Below are 26,876 nucleotides of genomic sequence, written 5' to 3' on the forward strand. Positions count from 1 at the left end.
GTGGATGGCTGTGTGTGGGTGGCTCTCTGTGTGGGTGACTCTCTGTGTGGGTGGCTCTCTGTGGGGGTGGCTCTCTGTGTGTGGGGGGCTCTGTGTGTGGGGGGCTCTGTGTGTGTGTTTGGGGCGCTCTGTGTGTGTGTATGGGGCTCTGTGTGTGTGTGGGGCTCTATGTGTGTGTGTGGAACTCGCTGTGTGTGGCTCTGTGTGTGTGTATGTGTGTGGCTCTGTGTCCGCGAATATTCTCTACTACTCTCTAATGCTCACCTATTGCCATTGTAAATGTTTAAAAAAAAATGAAAAAAAATGTCATGAGCAATGCCAATAGCTCTACCTTTAATAATGCCATTGTAAATGCTTGTTACAAGTGCCATGTGGCAGACATACATGCCCTTAGGGCATGTATGTGTGCCACATGTGCACACATGTACTATTCAGGGGTGCAACAGGGTGTCAATGTGACACCCTGCCACCCTTGAATATGCTCCCCCTATTAGCGATTCGGTATTTACCGAATCGGTAATAGTGAATGGCTTCCCATTCATTCCTATGGGCCTCCAGGCCCATAGGAATGAATGGGAAGGTGATTCCTTATTACCGAATCGGGGGCCAGATGTAGGTAGGCAAATACCGGTCGGTAACGGCCGAAATTCGGTCATTTCGGCCGTTACCGACCGGTATTTGGAAATTGAGATGTAGGGCCACCTAAAATACAGATTCAGTAATTTTACTGAATCGGTAATTTTGCCGTTTCAGTAAAATTACAGAATCAGTAAAATTACTGAATCTGTATTTTGTGATGTAGGTAGCACTATAATCAGTGCTACAGGGCTTTCAGAATTCGTTATTTACCACCAACTAGAAGTTGGTGGTAAATAATGAAAAGCCTTGAAAAAGCATTTTTTTGTGCTTTTCAAACGCTGCCATGTTGCAGACTTACATGCCCTTAGGGCATGTATGTCTGCAACATGTGCACCCATACACGATTGAGGGGTGCAACAGGGTGTCAAAGTGACAGCCTGCCACCCTTCAATGTTTCCCCCAATTACCGAATCAGTATTTACCGATTCGGTAATTGACATTCATTCCTATGGCCTACAGGCCCATAGGAATGAATGGCAATTATCGAATCGGTAAATACCGATTCGGTAATTACCGAATATTACCGATTCGGTAATTTAAAAATAGAAATTACCTACATCCCATTTACCTACTCTTAAATACCGAATCGGTATGATTCGGTATTAAAGAGTAGGTAAATCGAGATTACCGACATCGGGCCCCGGATTCGGTAATAAGGAATCTTACCGAATCGGTAAAATTTACAGAATTATTTCCTACATCAAAATTACTGATTTAAATACCGAATCAGTAAAATTCGGTATTTAAGAATCAGTAATTTGTGATTACCTACATCTAGCCCTAGGACACTGTCTATAAGAAGTGATGTAACACTGTAGACCAAGACACTGGGTTATACCTGCGGACCACGCAGGGACCACTGCACTGTTTGTTTGTAGTGATGGAAGTAACTGTTGCATCTCCCATGTGCCACCTACTCCTGATTTCGACATTTGCATTAGACCTGGTTTTTTTTTACAGCTCCGGAGACCATAGTTACGAGTCTCTAAGCTATTCTCCACAATGGTTTTGCTATTACCTCTCTGCAGAGTGTTCAACTGTGTAGGAAATGTCAAGACTGGTGGTTAGGGGCAGGTGACTATAGTGCGAGGGATACAGGCCATTGTCCTGCACCCTTGAATACTAATACGGTCCTACTTTCGCTCACTGGTATACCCAGTGCAGATGGCCGAAAATGGGACCCCCCCACTTAACCCTGGGCATGCATTGTATGTGGACAACATGGTTGGGTACATAAGGGGATAAGGTACCCCTTTTTGCGGGAGGCGGATGTCACAGATCTCAATTCTGAAACTTTCTATCTCCCCCTTTGGCCCTATGCATGTTGCTACAGCTTGCCCTCATTTCAACGCGCCAGCTGGCGTCACTCCGATTGTTGGATAAACACTTTACAAATTCACCTGTGCACAGTTGTAACTTGTCCTTTTGTGGCTATGTCAAATGAAGAGTAGCGCAGTGCACTGAAGTATGATGGAAAAGTAATTAAACTTCTGTGCCACTTTGTGGTCACCTTCCAAGTACTGCACAGGTGAAACTATGCCACCAGAATATGTGCCAGGAGAATATATATTTATCATTTAGAATAATGTTCCTCAGAGCATGCTAAAGAATGATGCCCAATAAAGTTACCTGCCCCTCAGAATATTTTCCAGACAATGATTCTCAATTAGGATAATTCCCAGCATGACAGATAATATATTCTAGAGAATAATACCTTTGCAAATATGTGCCCAATATAATTCCATTCTGATTATGTGCCGAACAGTAAAATAATTCAGACTCTGTGCCGTGGTAAAATCTGTATCTCATTATCTGCCAGCGATCAATGTCTAACATAATATGTGCCATTGAATAAAATGTGTCAAAGTATGTGGTATATACTAATTCCACCTGGAAGTCTCTAGACATCTCAGTTTCAGGTGCTCAAAAGTTCTTCAAACAGAGTGTTTGTCAACTTGACAAACAAGATGCTTTATTTTGTCAAAGCGCCCTTTGACGCAGTTTCACTTTAATGTTGGTCGCGCCCCTTTCTTTAGACGCAGCTTGTGTAAAGAAAAGGGCGTGGCTTCCATGAATGTGAAAATGCTGCATGGGTGCTAATAAGTTGCACTCCAATAGGTGTTGCATTTGCAAGAGTTTCAGCTATTGCATTACCTATAGCTCAAACTCTCGTAAATGCGAGACCTATTGAATTGCAAATGCTTGTTTCTGTTTGTCACTACCAGGTAAAGCCTGTCAAGTACAAACAAACAAACAAAAAATAATGCCCACCAGACTCTAGGAGAAAAAACCGCAAGGTGTGGGGGCCAATTTGATCTTGCATTAAAGAAACAAATTACCGCTTTGGGAATTTTTTTCTGCAAAATGAAAATATTTGTTGTGCAACTGACTAAATGACATCAGCTGTGCAACACATTTTCAGTGCCTTCACAGGTACTGCCATGGCAGAAGGGTGTGAAATAAAATGCCAGTCATTTTGCTCTTTTGTGGCCTGTGTGCGAAAAAAACATTGCAGAGGTGGACTGACATGGCACACAAAATTGTGAATTCCTCTTAATACCATCTAGAGAGGGTACCAGATTGCTTGACACCTCAACACTTTGCCTCACCATTTGCCCGATCACCATCTATTTAGAGTTATTGTGGCTGGGAATATAGAATCCTGAATCTGGATGGGACAGAATATTGTTACAGCAATATCGAGAGACAAAATAGCAAAATGTAAGTGCACAGAGGTATGTAAGGATTTACTATTCTCAACTCCATATCTTCGAATCTTGAAGGTAAATATATTTATCACCAAGGAGTTAGTTATAGAAAATGTATAGAAACTCACCTTTCAATATTTTCTCCCTTGGTATTGTTGTAACGATATTCTGACTCTTAGTAATTTGGGATTCGATATTCACAGCCTACACCTTTAGAGTTGACATAAAGTCTGTGAATCACAGCACATGTACTTAATCTGTGTTGATAGTTTCAGGTGGTCAGTACTATCACTGTTTTGGGGACAAGCAAATAAGTTTCATCATCAGATGTTGACCTAGAGTGAGAGAGAGATAGGCAGAAAGGGAGAACAAGTATTTGCAATGCAATTGATCTCGCCTTTGGGACCTTATATGTATTTAGCAATGCAGCACATTTGCCTGGGTGCTGAAACATCTACTGTTCTTTAACATGGAGGGAAGGCCATAGTCCAAAGATCTGTTTTTAATATAAAATCAGGGCCTTCGGTGGTCATATCACTGAAAATACAAGATTTAAAAAAATATTGTCAATGGGTGCTTGTTGAAGACAATTTCAATGGACTGGATTCTAGAGAATGCCAAAGTGATTCTGGTATTTTACTGACCCCTGCTTGTCATTTTTATCAAGAAAGTTAAATAGAGACAGTTGCCTGAAAAATAAAAAAAGAAAGTCTCTCAGCAGAAAGCAATTCTGGTATTTTACTGATCTTTGCTGCTCATTTTCTATCAAAACAGTTAAACAGAGAAAGTTGACCAGAAAAAAATTCCCTAAGCCGAAGCAGACATGTCCTAGGGCTGATCTCCAGATCCCCCAAAGTACATACACATATGTATTTATTAAGTATATACTAAAGTACATACAAGAGGTCTGGAATGCTCGACCTAAAAATGGTACACAAAAAAGAGAGGAAACAGTGACAAAGGGAGCGTCAGAATCAGACGCACCCACGATGCCAATAGGTGGTTTAGCACTGACCTCAAAGAGAAAAAACTCGCAGTACGCCGAGCAGAGCGCGCCTGGAGGCGCGCTTACTGTCAGACGCTAAAATCTCAGTACACCTCCATCCTTAACGAATATGAAAAAGCCATCCTTAATGCCAAGACCAGCTACTTTTCTGGCAAAATTCTCTCGGCCGAAAACCAACCCAGGGAAATTTTTGCCACAGTCCACGAGTTGGCCTCCTCAGATAGAGTTACCCTCAAACCCTCCCCCTCCCAATCCCTCTGTGATTCTCTCAATGACTTCTTTATTGAGAAAATTGCGGTTATTAAGGCTAACATATCCCCACCTTCCTCAGCTTTCTCTGATCCCCATCCGCCGTCCAACGTCTTTCAATTAGATCAGATAGTCCCCTTGACGAGGGAAACCTTCCTCTCTCTGCTCTTTCAAGTGAAGTCAGGATCCCCCTCTGACATCTGTACGGCTCACATCTTGAGAGAGATTTTCTTGGCGTGTCCCCTACCTCCCCTCACGTTCCTCAATGATTCCCTCAAGCAGGGTGTTGTCCCTGCTTCTCATAAATCGGCCATCATCATCCCCATCCTTAAGAAGCCCGGCGCCGATCCATCCTCCCTTACCAACTACCTCCTCATCTCCCTCCTCCCATTTCTGGGCAAAGTCCTAGAGCGCCATGTCACCAAAGTCCTCAGCTCTTTTATTGAGGACAGTAGCTGCCTAGCGCCGTACCAGGCGGGCTTCCGCACTCTACACTCTACCGAAAAAGTTGTCATCTCGGTATTGGACACGCTCAGTGAGGGGATGGATGTCAACTAGCCACAGGCCCTCGTCCTCCTTGACTTGTCCACTGCCTTCGACACGGTGGACTATACCATTCTTCTCACCCGTGTTGAAGCGGCGGGCATCAGGGGGCCCGCTTTGGCCTGCATCACCTCCTTTCCGAGGGTTCGCACACAGGCCGTCCATCTGGCCGATTTCTCTGCCCCCTCATGCAAGGTGCAGTGTGGCGTCCCCCAAGGTTCCTCCCTTTCCCCTCTTTTGTTCAATTAATATATTTATCCCCTTATCTTTGCTTTACAGAAGATGCAGGTCACGGTATTCAACTACGCCGATGACCTCCAACTCATCTTCTTCCTTTCCGATTCCTCACACTCCATTCACAACTTTCAATCCGTTATGGTTTTTATCAGGGATTGGATGAACTGTAAAAACCTTAAACTCAACCCTGATAAAACCGAGTTGGTTCTTACCGGTGGCAGCTCCAACCCCTGGACTCCCTTTTTTTGGCCCATTTCCCTAGGCCCCTCCCCATCACCGTCCCCCTCAGTTAAAACACTAGGGATAACACTCAATCAACACCTTACTCTACACTCCCAGATTAGCACGGTTGTTTCTTCCTGTTTCTTTACGCTGCGCACTATTCAAAAGATTTCCCGATTCTTTTCCTTTGCAGCTCTGAAACTTATTCTTATGGCCATGGTCCTCCCACCCCTGGACTACGGCAATATTCTGTACAATGGAGTTCCTGCCTACGCACTTCGGCATCTCCAACTAGTTCAAAACCAAGCCACCTGTCTTATCGATGGCCTTCCCAAGTCACATCACGTTACCCCACTACTCAGAGCCCTTCATTGGCTTCCCATCAGAGAACGTGCCCTTTTTAAGATGGGATGCATGACCTTCCAGGCCCATGCTGGCACAGCTCCAGCTTTTATTAATTCTAAAATCATAGCTTACACCCCCATCAGAGAACTGCCCTCCTCCTCCCAATCTCTTCTTTCTGTACCCCGGTTTTGAAGACCAAATCGGGGGGCACAAAGTTCTCCGTCCTCGCTCCTACCTTTGGAACTCCCTTCCTCTTACCATCAGGTCAACAGTGATATACCCTGAGTTCCGGAGGGAACTCAAAACTTTTCTTTTTTCACAGGCCTTCTTGCCCTAGCACCCACTTTTCTGCTCCCCAGGGTTGCATCCCCTAGCGCCAAGAAACCGCCTGGTAATCGTGCGCTCAATAAATACTTTTAAATTTAAATTTAAAGGGAGAAAGCATAGATGTAAAAGAACCAACAATATTTCATACATTCAGAAATATTGGATGGTGGAAGAAATCGGTATGAGGTGCAATCACGCATATGTTGCCTTGTTTTGGGGCTTTTCAGACATTGCTCACCACCGGCAAAAGGAAGCATGAATGTAATTCTTGGCAATCTTGTAAATGTCAGTGTAATATTTGTTCTTGATTTTTTTCTTAGATGGGAGGAATGGAAGCAGTAATCACTGGATTAGCAGATGACATCAAGATCTTGAAAAGGCACAGGAAATTGTTTACTTTTCTTATTTCCTTTGGCACCTTCCTGCTCGCGCTATTGTGTATAACTAACGTAAGTATTAAAACTCTGACTTCTGATTTTGTAATGGTAATGTAACTAACTAGGTTTAGCCTCAAATTATAAATTGAGAGGTGCCCAGAAGCATTTTGTGTGATGTTCAATATTTTTTACAATAACAAATGATCATTGGAATAGCTGATTTTATGACATCAGAAAAATGCTAGCGGTTCAAGTTCATTGCTTGTGAAAATGTAATTTACCACAGAATCTTCCATCTCGCCATGCACAATATTTTGCATTGGCTATGGGAATCTACAAAAACATTCATTTTCTAGGTCGTTTATGTTCAAAATCTTTGATGTCGTTTTTTCCTGGACTCTGAGTGAAGAAAAATCTAACTAGATGTCCTGGTCACTAAACTGTTTCCACGTGTACATCACTCTTGTGTGGGAAAACTACTTGGCAAAATACAGAGGTGCTTCAATAAGTCAACATAGATATAATCTAAAACATCATGCTGATAATTAACGGAGTGCAATTTTTTGCCACGAATGGACAAACTTCTGTACTCATAACTGATACCTGTTGAAGTTTTGTTCCTTGGAGATAGTGACGATTGTGGGTCTTGCAAATTAGATGAACAGGAGCAGAGTGGTAAATGTGTGTACATTGTTGAACCAACATATGAAGTCTTTTCTTCATTTGATTTTCAAGAATGTCAATTGGAGAAAAAGGCTCCACATGACAAATAATTTTTAACGAGAAGAATAAATAAAATGTCAGTATATTTGTACAATTTCACAATATGCTAACCACGCATGTGCAGAAAATTACTATCTATAAAGCCATGACTTGGTTTCAGGAAGTTACGAAAATGAGAAACTTCATGTAGGCTCCCTGTGACTTTGATGAACATAGCACAAAATGGTCAAACTCGGATGGACGAAGACATACCAATCGTGATAGAATTATGGTTCAGAATACACATTACGTTTTTTTATTATTTCCTTCCTTCCATTCGTGATGTTTTGGTGATCTATTACAAAAGTAACTGATTATGCAGCTTTGGAGAAGTGAAATCCATGAAAACATGTTAAGCACACTTATGGCATGATTTAGAGTTGTAAATCCTCTGATTTCTGGAGGAAGTGCTGCATTCAAAGAAAAACCATTCAGTGGATTTTCCCCCGATATCCATTTGCTGTGGTGGATGCAATTTCACAAGTGGATTCCCTCCTGGATTAATCACTTAATATCTGAGTTATTTCTGTTGCCAACAAATGCTAAAATAACCCTAGTTTATTGTAATGCATTTGAAGAAAATCTCAAAAATAGGTATACAAACAACACAAAAAGAATGAGTGGTAAGATAAAATGTTTTGCTGTTACATTACATGAAGCGTTGCCAGACTTCGGGTGGCAAGGATCTACAAACATTAAGGACAAAATAAATAATTTCTTTACATTTAGAGGAAATTACATCACTGCATATAGAAGGACCTAGACCACAGTTTTCCAAACTTTTCATGCTGGTGACACACTTTTTGGAGATGCATCATTTTGGGACACAGTAAAGCAGCATAGAGAGTGAGCGTAGCGAGCGGGTCCGAACCACCTAAGAGGAGTTCGGGGGTTCTCCCCCGGAAGAACATTTTGAAGAAAAAGTGGGCAAATGGTCCATCTTCAAGCACATTTAGGAACGCAGCACGGTTAATAAAGCAATTGTGAATCTGTTATAACAAAGACAGTGACTAGCAACACTAGGCTTAAGGTTAGGTTTGTGCCTGAAGCAAGGATATAATCATGCACACATTGACACATGCCCCAGGGATTTATGGAACCACCATTAATAAAACGAAATGGACTATTGCTGGGGGCTTTTTCCTGGTGCTTATTCTTTTGAAGTTGTGCAACCTCAACGGCTGTGTGCCAAGCACACACAAACAGGTAGTAAGAATCACACTACAAGAGAGGAAATTCCAGCCACTCACAAGTTGTATACTCTGTTAGAATGTGTACATACTGAAGTACTTGACAGTTGCAGCAAACAAAATTGAGGCCTGGATGTTGCGTCCCATATTACCTCTTATATTTATCCCCTGCTACTTTTAGTGATCACTAATCAGATTGTCCTGATTGAAAATTGCAAGCCAAGGAGTTTGACCTGGGTGGTTGGTTCATATTTTCCTTATTTCTTTTGTTTGCAAGATTAAATGAGGGGCTTATACCTGATGACTCTGAGAATGACATTCTAATTCCCCTGCGACTAAAGCTTTCATTAAATTATTTAGGTGACACGTTATCACAGAGCGCTGCCTGATCATGGCAGGGACACCCCGTCACTACAGCTACGCATGTGTGTTGCGTTATAGCATGGGTACGCACAAACTTTCTCTCGGGTCAAATGTACATTGTGGTTTTTGTCCGAGGGCCGCACCGGTAGGGGCAGGGTCAGTGGGGGAAGGGCAGGGCTAGCGCAAAAAAAAACTGTGACCATGAGGTTGAACACAGGCCCCTGCAGCGGATCCCTTCGTCCACTGAGCCACCAGACATAGCATACACACATCTTTTTCTCTCTCTCTCTCTCCCTCTCTCTCTCTCTCTCTCTCTCTCTGTCTCTCTCCCTCTCTCTATCTCTCCCTCCCTCTCTCTGTGTCTCTCCCTCTCTCTTTCTCCCTTTCTCCCTCTCTTTGTCTCCCTCTGTCTCACTCCCTCTGTCTGTCTCCTCTCTCTCTCTCTAACTGTCTCCCTCCCTCTCTCTCCCTCTCCCTCACTCCCCCTCACTCTCCCTCCCTCTCCCTCACTCTCCCTTCCTCTCCCTCCCTCTTCCTCCCTCTCCTTCCCTCTCCCTTCCTCTCCCTCTCTCTCCCTCCCTCTCTCTCCCTCCCTCTCTCCCCCTCCCTCTCCCTCCCTCTCTCTCTCCCTCTCTCTGTCTCCCTCCCTCTGTCTTCCTCTCCCTCCCTCTGTCTCTCTGCCTCTGACTCCCTCCCTCTGTCACCCTCCCTCCCTCTGTCTACCTCCCTCCCCCCCTCTGTTGCCCTCCCTCCGTCAGTTGCCCTCCCTCCCTCTGTCTGTCTCCCTCCCTTTGTCGCCTTCCCTCCCTCTGTCTGTCTCGCTCTGTCTGTCTCCATCCCTTTGTCGTCTTCCCTCCCTCTCTCTGTCTCTCTCTCTGCCTCCCTCCCTTTGTGGCCCTCTGTCTGTCTCCCTCCCTTTGTCACCCTCCTCCCTCCCTCTGTCTCCCTCCCTCCCTCTGTTTCCCTCCGTCCCTCTGTCTCCCTCCCTCCCTCCCTCCCTCTGTTGCCCTTCCTCCCTCTGTCTCCCTTCCTCTGTCTCCCTCCCTCCCTCTGTTTCCTTCCGTCCCTCTGTCTCCCTCCTTCCCTCTGTCACCCTCCTTCCCTCTGTCTCCCTCCCTCCCTTTGTCGCCCTCCCTCCCTCGGTTTGTCTCCCTCCCTCTGTCGCCCTCCCTCCCTCTGTCTGGCTACCTCCCTTTGTCACCATCCCTCCCTCTGTCTGTCTCCCTCCCTTTGTCGCCCTCCCTCTGTCTGTCTCCCTCCCTTTGTCACCCTCCCATCCTCTGTCTGTCTCCCTCCCTTTGTCACCCTCCCTCTGTCTGTTTCCCTCCCTTTGTTGCCCTCCCTCCCTCTGTCTGTCTCCCTCCCTTTGTCACCCTCCCTCTGTCTGTCTCCCTCCGTTTATCGCTCTCCCTCCCTCTGTCTGACTCCCTCCCTTTGTTGCCCTCCCTCCCTCTGTCTGTCGCCCTCCCTCTGTCTGTCTCCCTCTCTGTCTCCCTCCCTTTGTCGCCCTCCTCCCTCTGTCTGTCTCCCTCTGTCTGTCCCCCTTTATCTGTCGCCCTCTGTCTCTTTGCTCTTTGTCTGTCGCCCTCTGTCTGTTTCTCTCTCTGGATGCATGATAGTACAACCCGATCATTTTGATTGCGGTACTTTACATCGCGGATTTTACAACTCAAATCGGTACAATGACTTGCAATGGAGGGCGCGGATTAAGGATTATTATAATTTTCTATTCAAACACCAGCCCACGTAACAGTAGGGAAGGTGTTGGAATAGAAAATTACAATATTCCTTAAACAACAGAGCCATCCAGCGCAAGTCATAGAAATAACTTGCGTTGTAATGGCAGCGTGGTAAAGGTCGTGCTGTGTAAACATCGCGTTGTAAACAACGTTTACCCTCTCTCTCCCTCCCTCTGTCTGTCGCCCTCTGTCTTTCTCTCTCTCCCTCCCTCTGTCGCCCTCTGTCTGTTTCTCGCTCTCTCCCTCCCCCTGTCTTTTGCCATCTGACCGTCTCTCTCTCTCCCTCCCGCTATCTGTTGCCCTCTGTCACCTCATCTCACCTTCCTGGGCACACACACACAGCCGCACCTGAGCACTTCACAGGTCTTTAAAAGACCATTTACTTGTTACTGAGGCTTTGTTATGAATCGCCCAGCTCCCATAGAGCAGAGTGTCTAGAGGAATGCCTCTTAATTAGCAGCAGTTATATGCTAAGTGCCCGCAACACACCCACCATTTGCAGGCGACACAGTACTGTGCTGGGACACACAGTTTGGAAAGCTCTGACCTAGACTGTTCACAAATGTATTGGTGTCCGTAGAGTTAGAACAGTCAGTATCAGTTCCTTACATATTTATTTGTAAAGCACACGTTCACACTTGGAACTTAAATAACATGTTTATTGTTACAAAACACAACGGTACTCATTGTATCAACTTCGAAAATTAAACGACTGAGTGGACACACCGTAATTGAAACCTGTAACCATGAGCTCAAACACAGATCCCCAGAGTCGGTCGATTAGTCCTCTGAGCCAACACACCTGGCTCTCTTGACTCTGAACTGCTCTTATCATATCAGCTAATTAGAACACAGAAAGAAGTTCATCCCCTACTTGGTACTATTCATGATTGCACTGTAGCCCTGATCAAGTGCATCCTGATGGACACCTTATTTAATCAAAAGAATAAACCATTACACTAAGTTTTTGGAACCATAATAGAACAGCGTTGGTTTCTCCGCCAAGCTCATATGATTTTTAACACATGCTGCATCGCATTCAAAGAAAAACCATACAACATGGCTTCTCCCTATTGACTGAAAAACTGAACTTTGTCAAGCAGCCAATACACTGCGATAGTAAAAGATAGAAATTGTAAAAAATCAAAGACAGATCCTTTTCCAGCTACATGCCTGGAAAGTGGAAGAAAGCCCCTGTTACGTCCTGCTTGAACCACCACTCCTAAAATTCAGAGAACAAGTCAAGACATATTTTGAAAGAATATCTTGCCATCACTTTTAGGAGCACTAGTACCTTAATTATCCCATGGGCTGCACTGAGATAGGTTCACCCTGCCAATACAATCAAACCTTTTGTAAGCTATATTGTTCATCATCTCACTTTCTCTGAACAGTGCTCTGTTGCTCTCTAGCAAGACTGTACTGTATAGATGCCAATATGTACAGCACATTCATAAGTGGTTGTACTTTTATACAAAACGCAGTGCATCTCTAGAAGCGAATAAAGATCCTAAATCTGCTTAAATGATAGGAAATTCAGGTGGGCCTCGACCGTGCATGCACACAATGCAGAGCTAGTGGGTACATATCCAGATGGCTGACATGGAGAGAGCTTGATCACTGCATGTAGTGTGTGTGCTGTATTTCGATTGGCTGAGTGTTCCTAACTTAGGGGCTCATTCGGTGGCGGAACGATCGCCACCGCCGGACTGGCAGTGGTGATTGTTCTGCCATCACAATGAGATTTACCCACCACCATAATACGATGGTGGTGGATATCGTGGTGGACGCAAAGTCAGTCATCCGCTTTTCCGCCGGTGGCAATCGCAATGATTGCCTGGCGGGCGGAGCAGGGCCACTAAAATGGTGGCGGTGCCTAGCAGGCACCGTCTGCCATATTAGGATGTGGGTATTGGAGTGACCTTTCCATGGCGGTGATGCAGCCATAGAAAGGCTGTTGGGGATTGGGTCCCCCCTTTTTTTGTGGGGGTCGCTGCACTGGGGATTAACCATGGTACCCCCCTGCATTTCCATGCACCAAGTGGCAGGCACCGCGTGGTGCCTTCCACTCGGTGCAGGGAAATGCGGTGCAAGCACTTTTAACATTGCGGACAACTCTGCAGCCAGCAGCACCGCCGGCAATGTTGAATCCCCAGGATGCCCCCTCCAGTATGGCGGGCAAATCCGAATTGTAGTGATGGAACCGCCGAATGTCTGGTAAGTGGTCCCAGTCACCGCAACGGTGATTGGGACCGCCCGCCATCGTAATCAGCCCCTTAGTGTGGCATCTGACTTTAAGGTGTTTTGGGAACACACGTCCCTCTGGCCAAGCGTGTTTTATTGGGGGCCAGTCTCCTGAGACCATTGTGGTGTGTCTGCCTATCTGTGGGATCGATCTGGGTTTTCCGGTTTTCGCATTTGTATAAGGGTTACAGTTATTTCTGGCCCAGTTTGCAGGACCTGCCTTACTACGTGTTTCTGAGTTGAGAGGAAGGTCCTATCAGGTGAATTCAACAGCACAGATGCACGTTCTTTATTATACATACATATATCATGGTGTATATCAACATCATATTTATCAATATTAACAACTGTTTAGGTTTTCTTTAATTTTTGAGATCCTCTTTTGTGCTGCCGTGGGCCAAGTATCATGCTTTTCTAGCTTATAGGAAATGGAGTCCATGCAGATATTGCGAGTGTCATTTTTATTGTCAGTAGATGATACGTTTTCTTTTATCGTCCAAAGATTGCCACGCTACTGCTTTGCCTATTTGGTAGTTCCTACTTGCGGTTGATGAGTCTTAGACATCAGGTCTCCCGGGGGGGTGGGGGGGGTTTATAATCATGCAATGGTCCATTATTTCACAATTGTCCATAGGTTGAGAATACAGCACTCTGCTTCACCTTTCATCCGTGTTTGTATTGTGAAATAGCAAGGGTGTAATGTGGTGTTCCGTTTTCCATGTAACCCATCAAATCCGGAGCAGGCCAAGACATCCCTGGTAGTATCCCAGCAGGGGGAAGGCAGAAACGCAGTCAACAGTTATTTTCTCCGTGGCCCCAATGAACTCAGAGTTAGGATGTGATATTGACCTTGATTATGAATGCAGATCATTTGTTGGGGATCCTGGTACTCTACAGTGCATGTCTGTATGTCCCAACTTTTATCTCACCCCCAAGACTATGATCAGCAGATGGCAGGTTGGCAGTCTTAATGAGCGGGCTGTGATCTCAGTGTGTCGCACCATTGTGCTAATATTGGTGGGCATGTAGGAAGGAGTTTGTAGCTGTTGTAACTGACCCTTGTGCTGTAGAATGTGGTGGTCACGGTCCCCTCTTGTTCATACAATTGCAATAATATTGCCCGGAGTGGATCTTGGCTGCAGTTTCCTCAGCGCATGTCCAGCATCCTGTACCCCAGATCGTGTACGATTTCTGACTCTGTAGTTGACTTTGATGCACTTCAGCAGCCTAAATTCTGCATTTCCTGGTGCTCACTGATCCACGCTGCCTCTCCCACAGCACCACATGTACAATTCAGCAGTGTTTCTACATAGATTTTGTAGGATTGTGACATTTCGCAACAAGAGCCTTTCTGTAATACAGCCATTGTGAGTGCTGGCTTTCTGGCACCCCCTGGTGTGTGTATGTTAGTGTGTATGTGTTAGTGTGTATGTGTGTTTGTGTGTGTGCGTGTCTGAATACTGATGCCAGTGGAGACTATTCGGGAAGCCTTTGGTTTAACACGGCACAAGATAAATGATGGAGATAGCTTTCTCAGACAATGAAAGTGCATTGCCTATATGCCTGTGGCGAGAGGATAAAGAGTAATTCCTTAACCCCTCCCATGCTCATGACGAGCTGAGCTCGTCATGAGCCACAGCGCTCCGGTGCTCATGACAAGCTCAGCTCGTCATGGCCCGTGGAACGCTCAGGTGTCGGGAGTATTCCCCTGCTGTGCTGAACGTTCCATGGGAGCCAATGCACCTGTGACGAGCTCAGCTCGTCATGAGCACAGGAGCGCCGTGCCTCATGACGAGCTGAGCTCGTCATGAGCATGCAGGCGCTGTGTGTGCCCCCCTCCCCCTAGCACAGCGGGGGAATAACCCCCGCAGTGAAGGGGTTAAAGACTAAGTTAGTCAGGAACTGATAATTTTTTTCTTATGGAGCCCTGCCAGTTGGTGGCTAATAGGGGTGAGCATTTTCTGTTGTTGAAGGTGAGGAAGTTTAAAGGCCAAACCTGTCCTTTTCTATGTCCCTGATTAATGCTGTAGGAAGATTTTTGATAGCCAGGTGCAGAGATCTAACACTTGTGTTTATGTTTTGGTACTCTTCCTTGGAGACTGCCGCTTTGTTCAATGATGTGGCAGCACCACTTTACAAGGCTATATCTGGGTAGTAGCCAGAGAAGATGACAGAAAGAGAACAACCCAGACTGATTGTTGAGTTTGAGACAATGGATCCACATCCCCTGTTTGCAACAGGTGTATAAAAGTGGGATAAAATATACTGCAAGAAGTCCAATGTTCTTCAGATCAAGAAAGGGATTGCTCCTCAGAATACTCAAAAGAGCTCCTGAGTGAGCCGGAAAGGTGCTTGCCAAATAGCCATCCTTCCAGAGGTGGCCATCCCCCAGTCGGCATGTTCTACTGGAGCAGCTGAGAGCCTGCCTAGTGCCAAGAAGACTGCCTGACCACTGAGAGTGGAATGGAGTGTTCCTGGTCCTACTTGAGGAGAGACTATCCAAGGGTAGAAGCTCAACATATTTCCAGCATAAGGAACACCCTGAGAAAAAAGACTGCATGTGGGATGAAGCAAGGATTGACCAGTCATGAGTGCGTCCCATGGCCACTCTGTGTGGTATCCATTTAGAACTGCTCCAAAGACTTCACCAAAAATAGTGTGGTCATTATCTTCTTACAGCTACTGCAGGCTGCAAGTGGGTCCTGCTGCTGATAGAAGGAAAAAAGGCACATCGCTACTCAGTAAAGCAAAGTCAGCATGAGTGACTGTAATTACACATTGTCGCTGAATAGGCCTTCTGTGCTGAAACCATCCATCAACCCTAATTCGAGGAAAGGCTACCTCAAAGATGGAATGAGCGGGCTGCACTCATCAATATATTTAGATGATTCCCTAAACAGGACAACCTTAGGGTACAACTGCTTTTACCCGAGCGTCCATTCCAAAGGTGCAACCTCAGGCCATACTTGTCTACTGATCTCCCCGCTAAGCTCCCACTGAGTTCCAACATGATGTCTTCTTTAAGTCATGACCATACTATGCCTCACTACTTAGCCTAGCTAATCTGACAGCGCTTTAATCAAGGTGCACCCTCAAAACACACCCTCTGGGAGGATCACTCTGTGGACCCCTGCTCACTCCAACCTCATAGCCAAAACACGTACACTAAGCTCTCTCCTCCACGACCACTCTTACATATTCAGTATGGACTCCAGACTTAAAAAGTATGGCACTAACTGCCACACAATTATCTGCCCAACCAACCCCTCCAAAAATGCGACTAACACTCTGAAACATAGACTCCTCAAAGCCAACCCAGAAACTCTTAATTCTGACCCATACCTCTGTCCAAAATAAGGTACTATTACGAGCGACCTGATCTTCTACACTAAAAGAAGAGCTCAGTGGTGATCGACGTTCCACTCCCTACTCGGAATTACCTCAACTAAAAGATTCTCTCACGGTCTCCGACTTGTGGTCATGAAGTCTCCCACTTTTAGTGCAAATGCCACTATATCCATATACAACAATAGGACTATTCTAATTCAGGCCACCAATCACAGCCTGGACATATTTGATGACAGATTTGCCCTCTTTAAAAGATCTTTGGTCACTAGCGACTCACCTACTCAATCTGGGTACAGACCTTCCCCTACCCCATCTCAAGAGGTCCCTGATCCCTCGCTAACAGACCACACCCTGATGATGACCTCATCTAATCAGATCAACACACACAGGACCACAGCTCCTTCAACCCCTTGCTCCCCTAACTCACCCTCCATTTCACAACCGGACCAGACTTTGGCCAATAATCACGGTTCATTTGTTAGCTTTCCACGACGATACTTCCCCCACCCCCTCTCCACTAGCCCATTCCTACATAACTCTCTCACTTGACAGCAGGCTTGCCCACTCTCCAACAGGAGCTCAGTCAACCTTCCTCCCCCTAACCTCCCTGACATCGCCCACTCACCGAGCGCGCCCGTACATCGGAGAGGGAACTTTCCATTAGTGGATTTCCCCCACCCTTCCCATTTTCCTGCCCTGATCTCCCCTCCACCTTAACCACTGACCAACCCACCTTCTCCCCTCCATGTGACCCATACTCCCCATTCTGATCATTCTGATCCTACTTCTAAGCTCAAGAAAATAAACAATGAACTGCTAACTCTCAAAACTGTCATTCAAAAACTCATTAAGACCACCGAAGAGCTAGCCTTTGATCTCTCTTCCATGTCCACACGTGAGATCCCTCACCTCTCTCCAATGTGACATCACATGAGATCCTGCATTTGATCCTCTCAAAACCCCCTACCCAGAATTCAATTACCATTCCTTACCTTAACGCCCGTCTAGACCTGCAAGATCCAAAAATCCATATTCTGATCCTGATATTCTCTCCCTCCTCCTTGAGTACACCCCTCCTCGTTCAGCCATCTCAGTCCCTGCTAGATCCTCTCAAACTGCCCCACTAAATGTCCCTAACTTGACATTCCCTCATCATGATAAGATGGAACCCATCCAAAGCATTACTCTCAACCCCCATAGAACACCCAGACTCAGCGCCAATTCCATAAACATTAATAACCTCTTTCCGATCCCCACTATACATCCTGCGCTTACAGACACCTTGCACAAATCACACCTAAAAAGCATTCTAATTAACTGCATATCAGCGGTGAAACATGCCACTGACCTTGCTGATCTCATCCTTGCCCAAGATCTGGACCTCCTTATCCTCACTAAAACTTGTCTCAACGACTCCTCTGGCCCTATCCTTGACCTATTAGTCCCTCCCAGTCACAATATTATCAAACTCGACCGAGTTAAGAAAGAGGGTGATAGCAAAACAGTCCCCTTCAGCTAATCTCTAATCTTGTGAATACCTATGCATAGATATCACTAGCACACACAGACCCCTATGCAGCCTTCACATCTTCTACCACCCCCCAGTTGATAACCTCCATCTAATTGAACAAATTATGGAAACCATCTCCTCCAACCTGGGCCGACACTGCCCCCAGATCTTCCTTGGTGAATTCAATCTCCACTGGAATGACCTGCACGATCAAGCGGTTACAACCCTCAAAAACTTCCTGTCTGACCTATCTCTGACCCAATTCTGCGACAGCCCCTCACACAACTTAGGCTTGATCTGGATCTCACCATCTAAAACACCAACTCTATTCATCTCAAATCCATTCTTCTCTGTGACAGGTCTGACCATCATTATATCAACTTCCTGATACTTGAAAGTTGGAACCACAAAAGTGCACAACCACCGAAACTAAAACACTGGAGAAGATCGCTCACAACACAAGCAATATTAGCTCATTGAGTAATACAATTACTCCCTTCTGCCGCCTCGAAACATGAAGGATGTTCACAACCTTACCGATCACTATAACAATGCTATGCTATCTGCATTGAATGATACAGCCCCTCTTCAACTAAAAAGAATCCCCATAAAAGACTCCAAACCTTGGTTCAATGACAGACTAAATGCGGACAGATGCAGTCTAAGACAAGCTGAACGCAAGTGGAGAGCCACTCCCTCCACTGATCTGCTAAAAACTTTAAAATTCAAAAGAAGTCGATACACCAAACTCATTAGAACGGCGAAAGCCAACTACTTCAAATACCAACTTGACAAAGCCAAAAATCACCCGAAACGTCTTTTTGAGCTCATTAAATCACAATCCAACAACACCTCTACCCAAGCTCAACACCTCTCTCACCCGCAACCACACTGCGATGCGGTTACTGAATTCTGCCTCGTGAAGACGAACAAAATCGAATTAGATATAAGGTCTGCTGCACTTATTCTCTCACCCTCTCCTGACTCCTCTGTCTCCACAACCCTGCTCTTGCCTTATGGTTTCTCCCTCAAAAATAATGCTTCATGGAGTCAATTCACTCCCCTCCATGACATTACCATCCTCAATATTCTCTCGACCCTTAAACCCTCAAATCACTTCAGTGACCCCCTCCCCCCAACTTCTTTAAAGAAGTGAGAGGTTCCCTACCACCGCTCTGGACCAAGATAATCAACGCCTTACTTCTTCAAGGTGAGATTCCGGACTGCTTGAAGGCGGGCCTAGTGCTCCCTATTCTCAAAAACCCTTGGCTAACCCTGTCGACCTGAACAACTACCGCCCAATCGCAAACATACACACCCTGGCTAAACTCCTGCAGAAATGTGTTCATGGACAACTATGCAAACACAATGAGCAATTCCAGCTTCTCGACCTATTCCAATCGGGCTTCCGCACTGGCCCCAGCACCGAAACGGCCATCACTCACATAGTGAACAATGCTCTCACTTTACTTGACCAAAATGAAGCCTGCCTTTTAATTCTGCTTGATCTCTCATCTGCTTTTGACACTGTCAAAGATGACAATCTACTCTACCTCTTGGAATGCAGGATGGGGCTCTCAGGCACAGTCCTTAAATGGTTTTCCTCTTTCCTCAACAACAGAACACAAAGAGTTAAATCCACCCAGTCTCTCTCCAACCATAGTTTCTGCACACTGGGTGTCCTCCAAGGATCCTTACTCTCACCCACCCTCTTTAACCTTTTCCTGGAACCATTGACTGTAATTCTTAAATCCTCCAACATCCAATATCACATGTATGCGGAAGACACACAACTCTACATGAAAATTTCCTCCCCAAAGACATCAAATTCCTCAACAGTACCCTGCTCAAAACCCTCAATTGGCTAACCTCTAACCATCTCAAATTAAATGGCCTCAAGACAGAATTCCTCCTCATTTCACCCACTAGGCAAACCTCCACTGTGTTGAAATTTCTCTGTAACCTCACCGCCCTCAACTGCACACCTCACATCATTGACTCCACTAAATCACTGGGAGTTGTGCTAGACAAAAACCTTAACATGCAAGACCACATCAGATCATCGACCAAAGGAGCAAACTTCCAACTTAGCATCATAAGAAAACTCAAACCCTACATTCCCCATGATGACTTTAAAGTGGCGGTGCAAGCACTTGTCATCTCTAGACTCGAATACGGCAGTGCAACTCTTTGGGGACTGCCAAAACTCAGTTTAGACCCTATCAGAACATCTCTGAATGCTGCTACTAGACTCATCATGGGTTCTAAGAAGTCCAACCACATTTCGCCGGACCTGAAATCGTTCAATTGGCTTCCCTTTGAGGCAAGGATCCAAGTAAAGATTGCTTGAATGACCAATAGAGCACTACACTTCAACACCCCACTCTACCTGACAAACAAGCTGGATCTTTCTGGTGGCTCCAGGTCCACAAGGAGCACCGGCACACTGCTGCTTAAGCCTAAGAAATGTAACCCCTAGGGTGCTCATGACGAGCAGAGCTCGTCATGACCTCGCCCGTTCCGTGGAACGCTCGCATGCTGGGCTGATTCCCCTGCTGTGCTGAACCTTCTATTGGAACGGGTGTGGCCATGACGAGCTCAGCTCGTCATGAGCACCGTAGCGCCGTAGCTCATGACGAGCTGACCTCGTCATGAGCACTGGGGCGCTGTACCCACCCGCCCCCCAGCACAGCGGGGGAAACAGCCCCGCACAGAAGGGGTTAATAAGCTTAAAACCCACAATCGAACATTCTCTGGCATCGCCTGAGAATCTGGAACTCCCTTCGAGTGGAAACAAGACTGATTCCCTCTACACTTGCTTTCAAAAGGGAAGTTAAAGCTCTACTAATGAACAATGCATTGAACTAGATGCTGTGCTCCTCTTGACTCTTATTTACTGTATAAATGTTGTTGGTTGTGACCCATTGTCGCCTGTCATATTGGTTTGTTTGATCTTGATGTATATTGCCCTACCGGGTGTCCACCTTAATTTCATCTTGCCCCTGTTGTATATTGACCCACTGTTACCCTGATTGTTCTCCCCTTGCTGTTTTCTGTTGTTTACCTAAACCGTGTGTAAAGAGTTCTGATACCCACCTGGGACATGTTCGTTCTATACAAAACTTTAAATAAATAAATCACATAACCTGATCTACAAGACCATTGCACAGGTACTGTAATGGCAAATGACTGACAAATGCTCCAAGAAAATCGAAAGTGAAGACTTTAGAGTTTCTGTCCAAACTATATATGTGGTAGCAACTGTTAAATGAGTTACTTATCTAAACCTGTGAAGGGTAGCCATGACATAATCTGTCCTGCTACCTTATTCATGCCCCTGCTACGGAAGGCTGGAGTCTGTAGCTACTAGGATCTGCCTACTTTGTCGCGACTAGGGTTACTCAGTTGGTATAAAATTACTTGCACCAGTGGTATGCAGCACTGAGCTCATAGGAATGAATGGGAAGCAATTCCTTAATTGTGACTCGCAATTTGAACAGAAGCACTGAGGCATTTAACTCTTAAACAAAAGTACTTCAGTCCAATCAAAATTGGAGCATGAGAACAAAATGATATTTCTGAATGCTTTTAAAATGGAGGAAATTAAAATGAAAAGTTAACTTAATGATTATGTTAACTCATTTTAATGTTCTCCTATCTCAAAGGGTTGTATTTACAATACAGAAGGCCTCCTGCTCCCAGTGGTAAGTGTGAAAAATTTAAAGTGTAGAAAAGGTCCATACTTTGAACATTTTACAGAACATTCTTGTACACTGTAAATTTCCCCTATTTAATAAAAAATGTTTGTAAGTTTGTGTTATACATATAAAGATCTCAAGAATCAGAAGAGGGAGGGATAAGTTACATTTCCACTCAAATTCCCATAAATGAACATGTAAAATGAAAAGGAGTCGAATAGTTGTGTTGAGACAGGGGGTGGGGTGGGCAACACCAAAATTGTGAGACCCTCAACAGTGTTGTTCTGCTAAAGGCATGTCTTCCATTGGCTGACTTAGCCACTGATAGTTACATCACTGTGCCTTTTCCTCCACTAGGAGGGATTGTCTCTTGAATCTGATACCCTTTGTGATCCGCCATGTGAGGAAAAAAAAGTTTAAAAATACCTCCTACATTTAGATAGGACACATTTTATTAAGAAGATCGAAGGTAGTAGTATGATTAACAATGCGAGATGTGAAATGAAAGGTATTATGTGTCTCACATCTATCTCTAGAAGAATCATGTCAACATGTTTCATCCAACTTTGTGCCCTGTGGGTCAATGGCATTCGTCAGGACTGAAAGGTTGTTTTATAGCATACCTTCATGAAGTCAAAATAAATCAAATGGACACTTTCCCTCCAACTTTTGAAGTGTTTTTCTTCTTTTTTCGTCATATGGGACTCATTGTCCAGTCCTTAGTTTCTGTTTTAGGAGGTCTTCATAGGTCTGGGCAGAATCACGGTAATACTATTCCTTTCATTCGAGAGGAGAAACGTAGTCCTTCAGTGTGCACTCCACAACACGTCCTCTCCAGCCTGCATCTAAATATAAAGATGCCACATATGGTGAAAAGTATGTCTGTGCCACAAGTACATATGACACAGTCTCTGAATTACCCATAAACATATACCCCATTCATAAGCACACATGTTTATGCATCCCCAAAGAGCATGCTCTCACTGACGCTCATCACAACCCTGTCATAGTGCCCCTTGTCAAAGTATGTTTTTCAAACCATAGTATCTGCCTCTATGGACATTAGCCTTAAAGTTAATTTAGCTGGATGAGGGTGTGTCTGGTAACAATGCATGAGTTGATCAGCCTTCAGTAGCTCACAATGATTTTCACTGATCAGTAGTAGCTCTCGCTACAGAAAAGGTAGGAGACCCCTGCTCCTCTATACTGAAGGTTAAGTTATGGTTTTTGTTGGCTGCACCATTGAATTCTGAGCTCTTGCCCCTCACTGTACCACCCTCAAAAGCATATGATTCCTCACCCTTGCTACGCGAGAGTGTAGAGCCATAGTAGGATGAACACCCGTGGCAAACAGCCCACGGTTGCCAGGGTTGCTTTGGGTTCCCATAAAGCTTGTGAATCCACAAATTCATAAAATTGTGTTTTTAATAAAAGTGTGTCGGATAATAATGTAGTTGCAATGGCTGTACCGGGCATGGGTGTATCCCGGGAGGCAGGAAGGGTGGTGTTGACATCAATTTTGAAGGGAAGAGGGTCATGCGTCTCCCCTCACTGAGTCTGTAAAGCCCCAGAGACCACATCCTCGGGTCCTATATCAATATTAAAGGAGAAGGGGTGCACGACCCCCCTCCCAGAGCCTCTTAAGTCTCCAGGGATGTCAGCCTCCAGGTACGGCTCTACTCTGATGTCCACCCACTAGACACCATATCCCTGTATGAAAGAGCACCAGGCAGGGAAAGTATATCTGCTCCTACAAGGCAGGAGCTCTAAAAATGCCTCTGCCAGGTAGGAGCAGACATCTCTTTCTTTGTCCATGCTCTTACAGGCACTGAAACTCACATTGCTCTTGCCTTGCTAGAGCAAGCAAAAACAGTAGCTCTATTGCAGGGTATAAAAAAAGCAGGGAGACTCAATGGGGTTAGTGAGGCTTTTATCAACCAATCAATCAGAGTACTTGTAAAGAGCGCATGTTAGACCTGGTATCTTTGGCGCGGTTTCCCCCTATCTTTTTGCCTCTACCTCCTGTATTTTTGCTGCTGTGCTGGATATCGTTTTCGCTGGTTTAGATGCTTTGTGCACTTTGCCACTGCTGTTCAGTGTCAAAGTGCAAGTGCTCCCTGTGTAAATTGTTTTTATGATTGGTTATCCATGATTGGCATATTTGTGTCACCAAGAAGTCCCTAGTAAAGTGCACTGAGTGTGCCAGGTCTGGTGATAACAAATGCTACTAGTGGGCCTGCAGCACTGATTGTGCCACCCATATGAGTAGTAGGCATGGGCGGAAAATCCGTTCCGCTCGCGGATTTTGCGGATTTTCGGGAAATCTGCAATCCGCGAGATTTGCGAATCTCCCGCAAAATCCGCAAATCCGCGAGCAGCGGATTTTGCTCGCACTGCTCGCACTGTTCGCGTGAGTTCGCGCCCCGCGAATAAGTGCAAAATTGCAGAAATACGATCTTAGCAAAACTGAAAGTAACTACTTACCAGGTTCAAAAGTTCAGGCTCATCATTAGTAGCCATTTCCTGTAGTGCTTCCTGAGGGGCCCCTCCAGAGTTCAGTTGCCAGTTGAAACTATTATGTGACCCTGCTCTGAACCTCAGAATAGTTACACATATGCCACAAAGGTCCTGAATTACAGCTAAGGGAGACAAGCAGGAGCCAGGCTGGAAGTTAAAATCCATTAATCAGCCCCTAATTCATTATTGTCAGTTGGGGCAGGGCAGGTGTTGTAACTAATTTTGCAACAATGAAAGCACTTAGCAAGTGCAAAAGATCACTAATCAGGGCGCACTAAGGAAGCAGGTGCCAGCTAAAAAAATATTCTGTGACACATTAATCAGCCCCAAATTAATTCAGGTCACTTGAGGCAGGGAAGGTGTGCTTTGCTTTGCCGAAAATAATGTACACTGGACAACCAGAGGGTGTGGTGATGAAACAGAGGGAGGCATGGGTGGGCCAGAGGGTGGCATGAGTAGTCAGAGAGTGGCAGTGGTGACAGAGAGTGGCAGTGATGAAGAAGAGTGTCCCAAACAGGCTGGACACGTAGAAACAACAAGTTCGCAAAACTTGCGACCCGACAGGTAAGTTCGCAAATTGCGAAATTGTAAAAACCCTCGCGAACTGGCAGAAACACGGGCGAACACAAAAAAAAAAAAATCCGCAAATTCGCGGGAATTTGCGGATTTTGCGGATTGCGAATCCGCAAATCCGCAAAATTCGCGAACGCGAGATCCGCAAAATTCGCTCATGCTTAATGAGTAGCCCTAAAATGGTTTCTCTGGACTGCCACCGCAGTGCCTGTGTGCAGTCTGTGAACTGCCATGTCCTCCTGGTCAGTGTCCCCACTGGCCAGGCCTAACCCTTCCATTTCTGTACACATTGGTCACCCCTATGGAAGGCCCAATTTACCCCCTTGGTCAGGGTGCAGTGCATGGGAAAGGTAGAGAATGTACTGGTGCAGGTGACATGCTCTGGTAGTGAATTACAGCCATTTTCGTTTTTCACTATTGTAAGGCTATCTTGCCCCATAGGCTATCATGGGGAATGCTGGCTACAGTGGCTACCAGCATATCTTCCCATGAGCAGACGATAGGACATAAAAGTCTGGTATCCCTGAACTAAGAATTTATTAACAGATCTTTTAGGAGAGGTTGTTTTTTAAATCCTGTGTTTGAGAACAGCACTTTTAGAAAGTTGCTGTTCTCTTGTCTGACCTCTCTGTGTGCCTTGGCCTGTTTGTGAATTGTGTGTGTAGGCATTTATATAGCGCACTGCTACCCGTAGGCGTCCTGGCGCTTCGACCGCCGCGAAACCCTTCCTGGCTTCCCTGAGAGATGGTCCCTTAATGGGTATCTCCAGGGTGAGACCAGGCATCCCCGGCGGTCTGGGGGGCCGTTAGTGAAGATGAGGCAAGCTAATGCCCAGAGTTGCCGAGTGTGATCGCTGATCAGAGTGGGCACCGAGGCGAGAGAATTATCGAGTCCGCTGACCCTGGTCCAGAAACCTGCCGCGCCGGGAATCGAACCCTGGTCCCGGGCCGTCCTCTGCTCTCGGGTCTGCCGCCTCTAACCAGTGAGCCACACTACTTCACAATTGACTGTCTGGTTTGTGAGTGACAGGGGCTGGGTGGCTCCCAGAGTCTGAGTGGGCTATCCCTGGGCTGAATAGCTCCATCTGCATCTAGAGTGGTGGGAGGGGGTAGCACCTGGGCCTGAATAAGGCTGTACCTGCCTTCCACAATGCTAGCTCCACCTCCTGCTGGGCGGCTGACAACCCTACCCCTCTCTCTGAAAGGAAAGGAGAGGCCAGGAAAACAAAGTGCTCAAGGTACACCCAGAACTGGTTCAGACCGGGCTCAGAGCCCTCCTGCCCAAAGGGATCAAAGACTTTTAGGGGTATAAGTACAGGACCCCTGACTACAGAAAATTAGATCATCCTGGAATCAAGAAGGAACCTCTGCCAAGGAGAAAGCTGAAACTGAAGAAGGAAGACTGACCTGCTATTGCTTTGCTGCCAAGGAGAGGAGAAGGACTTTGCTTTTGGTGCTGTGTCCCCTTGCTTGAAGGAATCTCCAAGGGCCTGAGAAGAGCTGGCTCCCTGTTAAGAAGTCCCAGGAATAAAAGGACTTCACCCCCAACTTCCCTGAACTCTGCTGAGAGAGTTCTCCTGTCCTTCCTAGAGTGCTTGGGTCAGTTGTGGTGCATCTTGAAGTTGTACCTGTGTTGGGAAGCTGCAAACGAAGCTTTTAAAGACTTTCTGCAAGTTTTGTCGCATCACTCGCTTGCGGAGCGCATCCCCGTCAGTGCGAGGAAATTCCCACTGCTACGAAGGCCGAGATCATTGCAGCGCCTGTTGCCGCTTCCAGAGTCATCGCATCCTTCGTTTGCGGGACGCACCAGACCGGTGCGGAAAGATTACCATTGCTGCGAGTGTCGTCGAAGAGCCTGTCCTCGCTGGGTGAGATCATCGCACCGGTTGTTTGCGGAACGCATCACTTCGCTGCGAGTGTCGTCGCAGAGCCATCGCATCGAGGAGCTGCAAGAGGAAGATCACAGCTGGTCTGCGCATCGTCGCCCCGGAGATCATCGCAGCCCCAAAGGTCATTGCATCGTGCCTTTGCAAGCTTTTTCACTACGGAACCTCCGTACTGGAATCCATACAATGTATCGCATCCCTCCCCATACAGACCAGAGTCACCGAACCACGCCCGCTACATCCAGCCGGGCTGGTGCATCACCTCCCCAGGGTCTAAGGAGTGATGCATCGCTTGTTTTCCACCGCACCAGTTTTAGAACTTTGTCGCATTTAAAGGTACTGTTGGCTAAACGTGACACAACTGTGAACTTTTCATGCAACTGTGGATTATTTT

At 45.9% G+C, this 26,876-nt stretch overlaps 1 protein-coding gene across 1 annotated transcript in view; it reads left to right on the forward strand.

Moving 5' to 3' along the window:
- The window catches only part of SLC6A2 (solute carrier family 6 member 2), a 1,509,850-nt gene that overhangs the window by 1,192,399 nt on the left and 290,575 nt on the right, over nt 1–26,876 (forward strand). The window contains exon 10 of the mRNA XM_086945193.1: nt 6,597–6,725. Within this exon, the coding sequence (XP_086801319.1) occupies nt 6,597–6,725 (129 nt within the window). The remainder of the gene's footprint in view (nt 1–6,596; nt 6,726–26,876) is intronic.

This window comes from Lissotriton vulgaris, chromosome 12 (assembly GCF_964263255.1).
Source record: "Lissotriton vulgaris chromosome 12, aLisVul1.2, whole genome shotgun sequence".
NCBI classification, from domain to species: Eukaryota; Metazoa; Chordata; class Amphibia; order Caudata; family Salamandridae; genus Lissotriton; species Lissotriton vulgaris.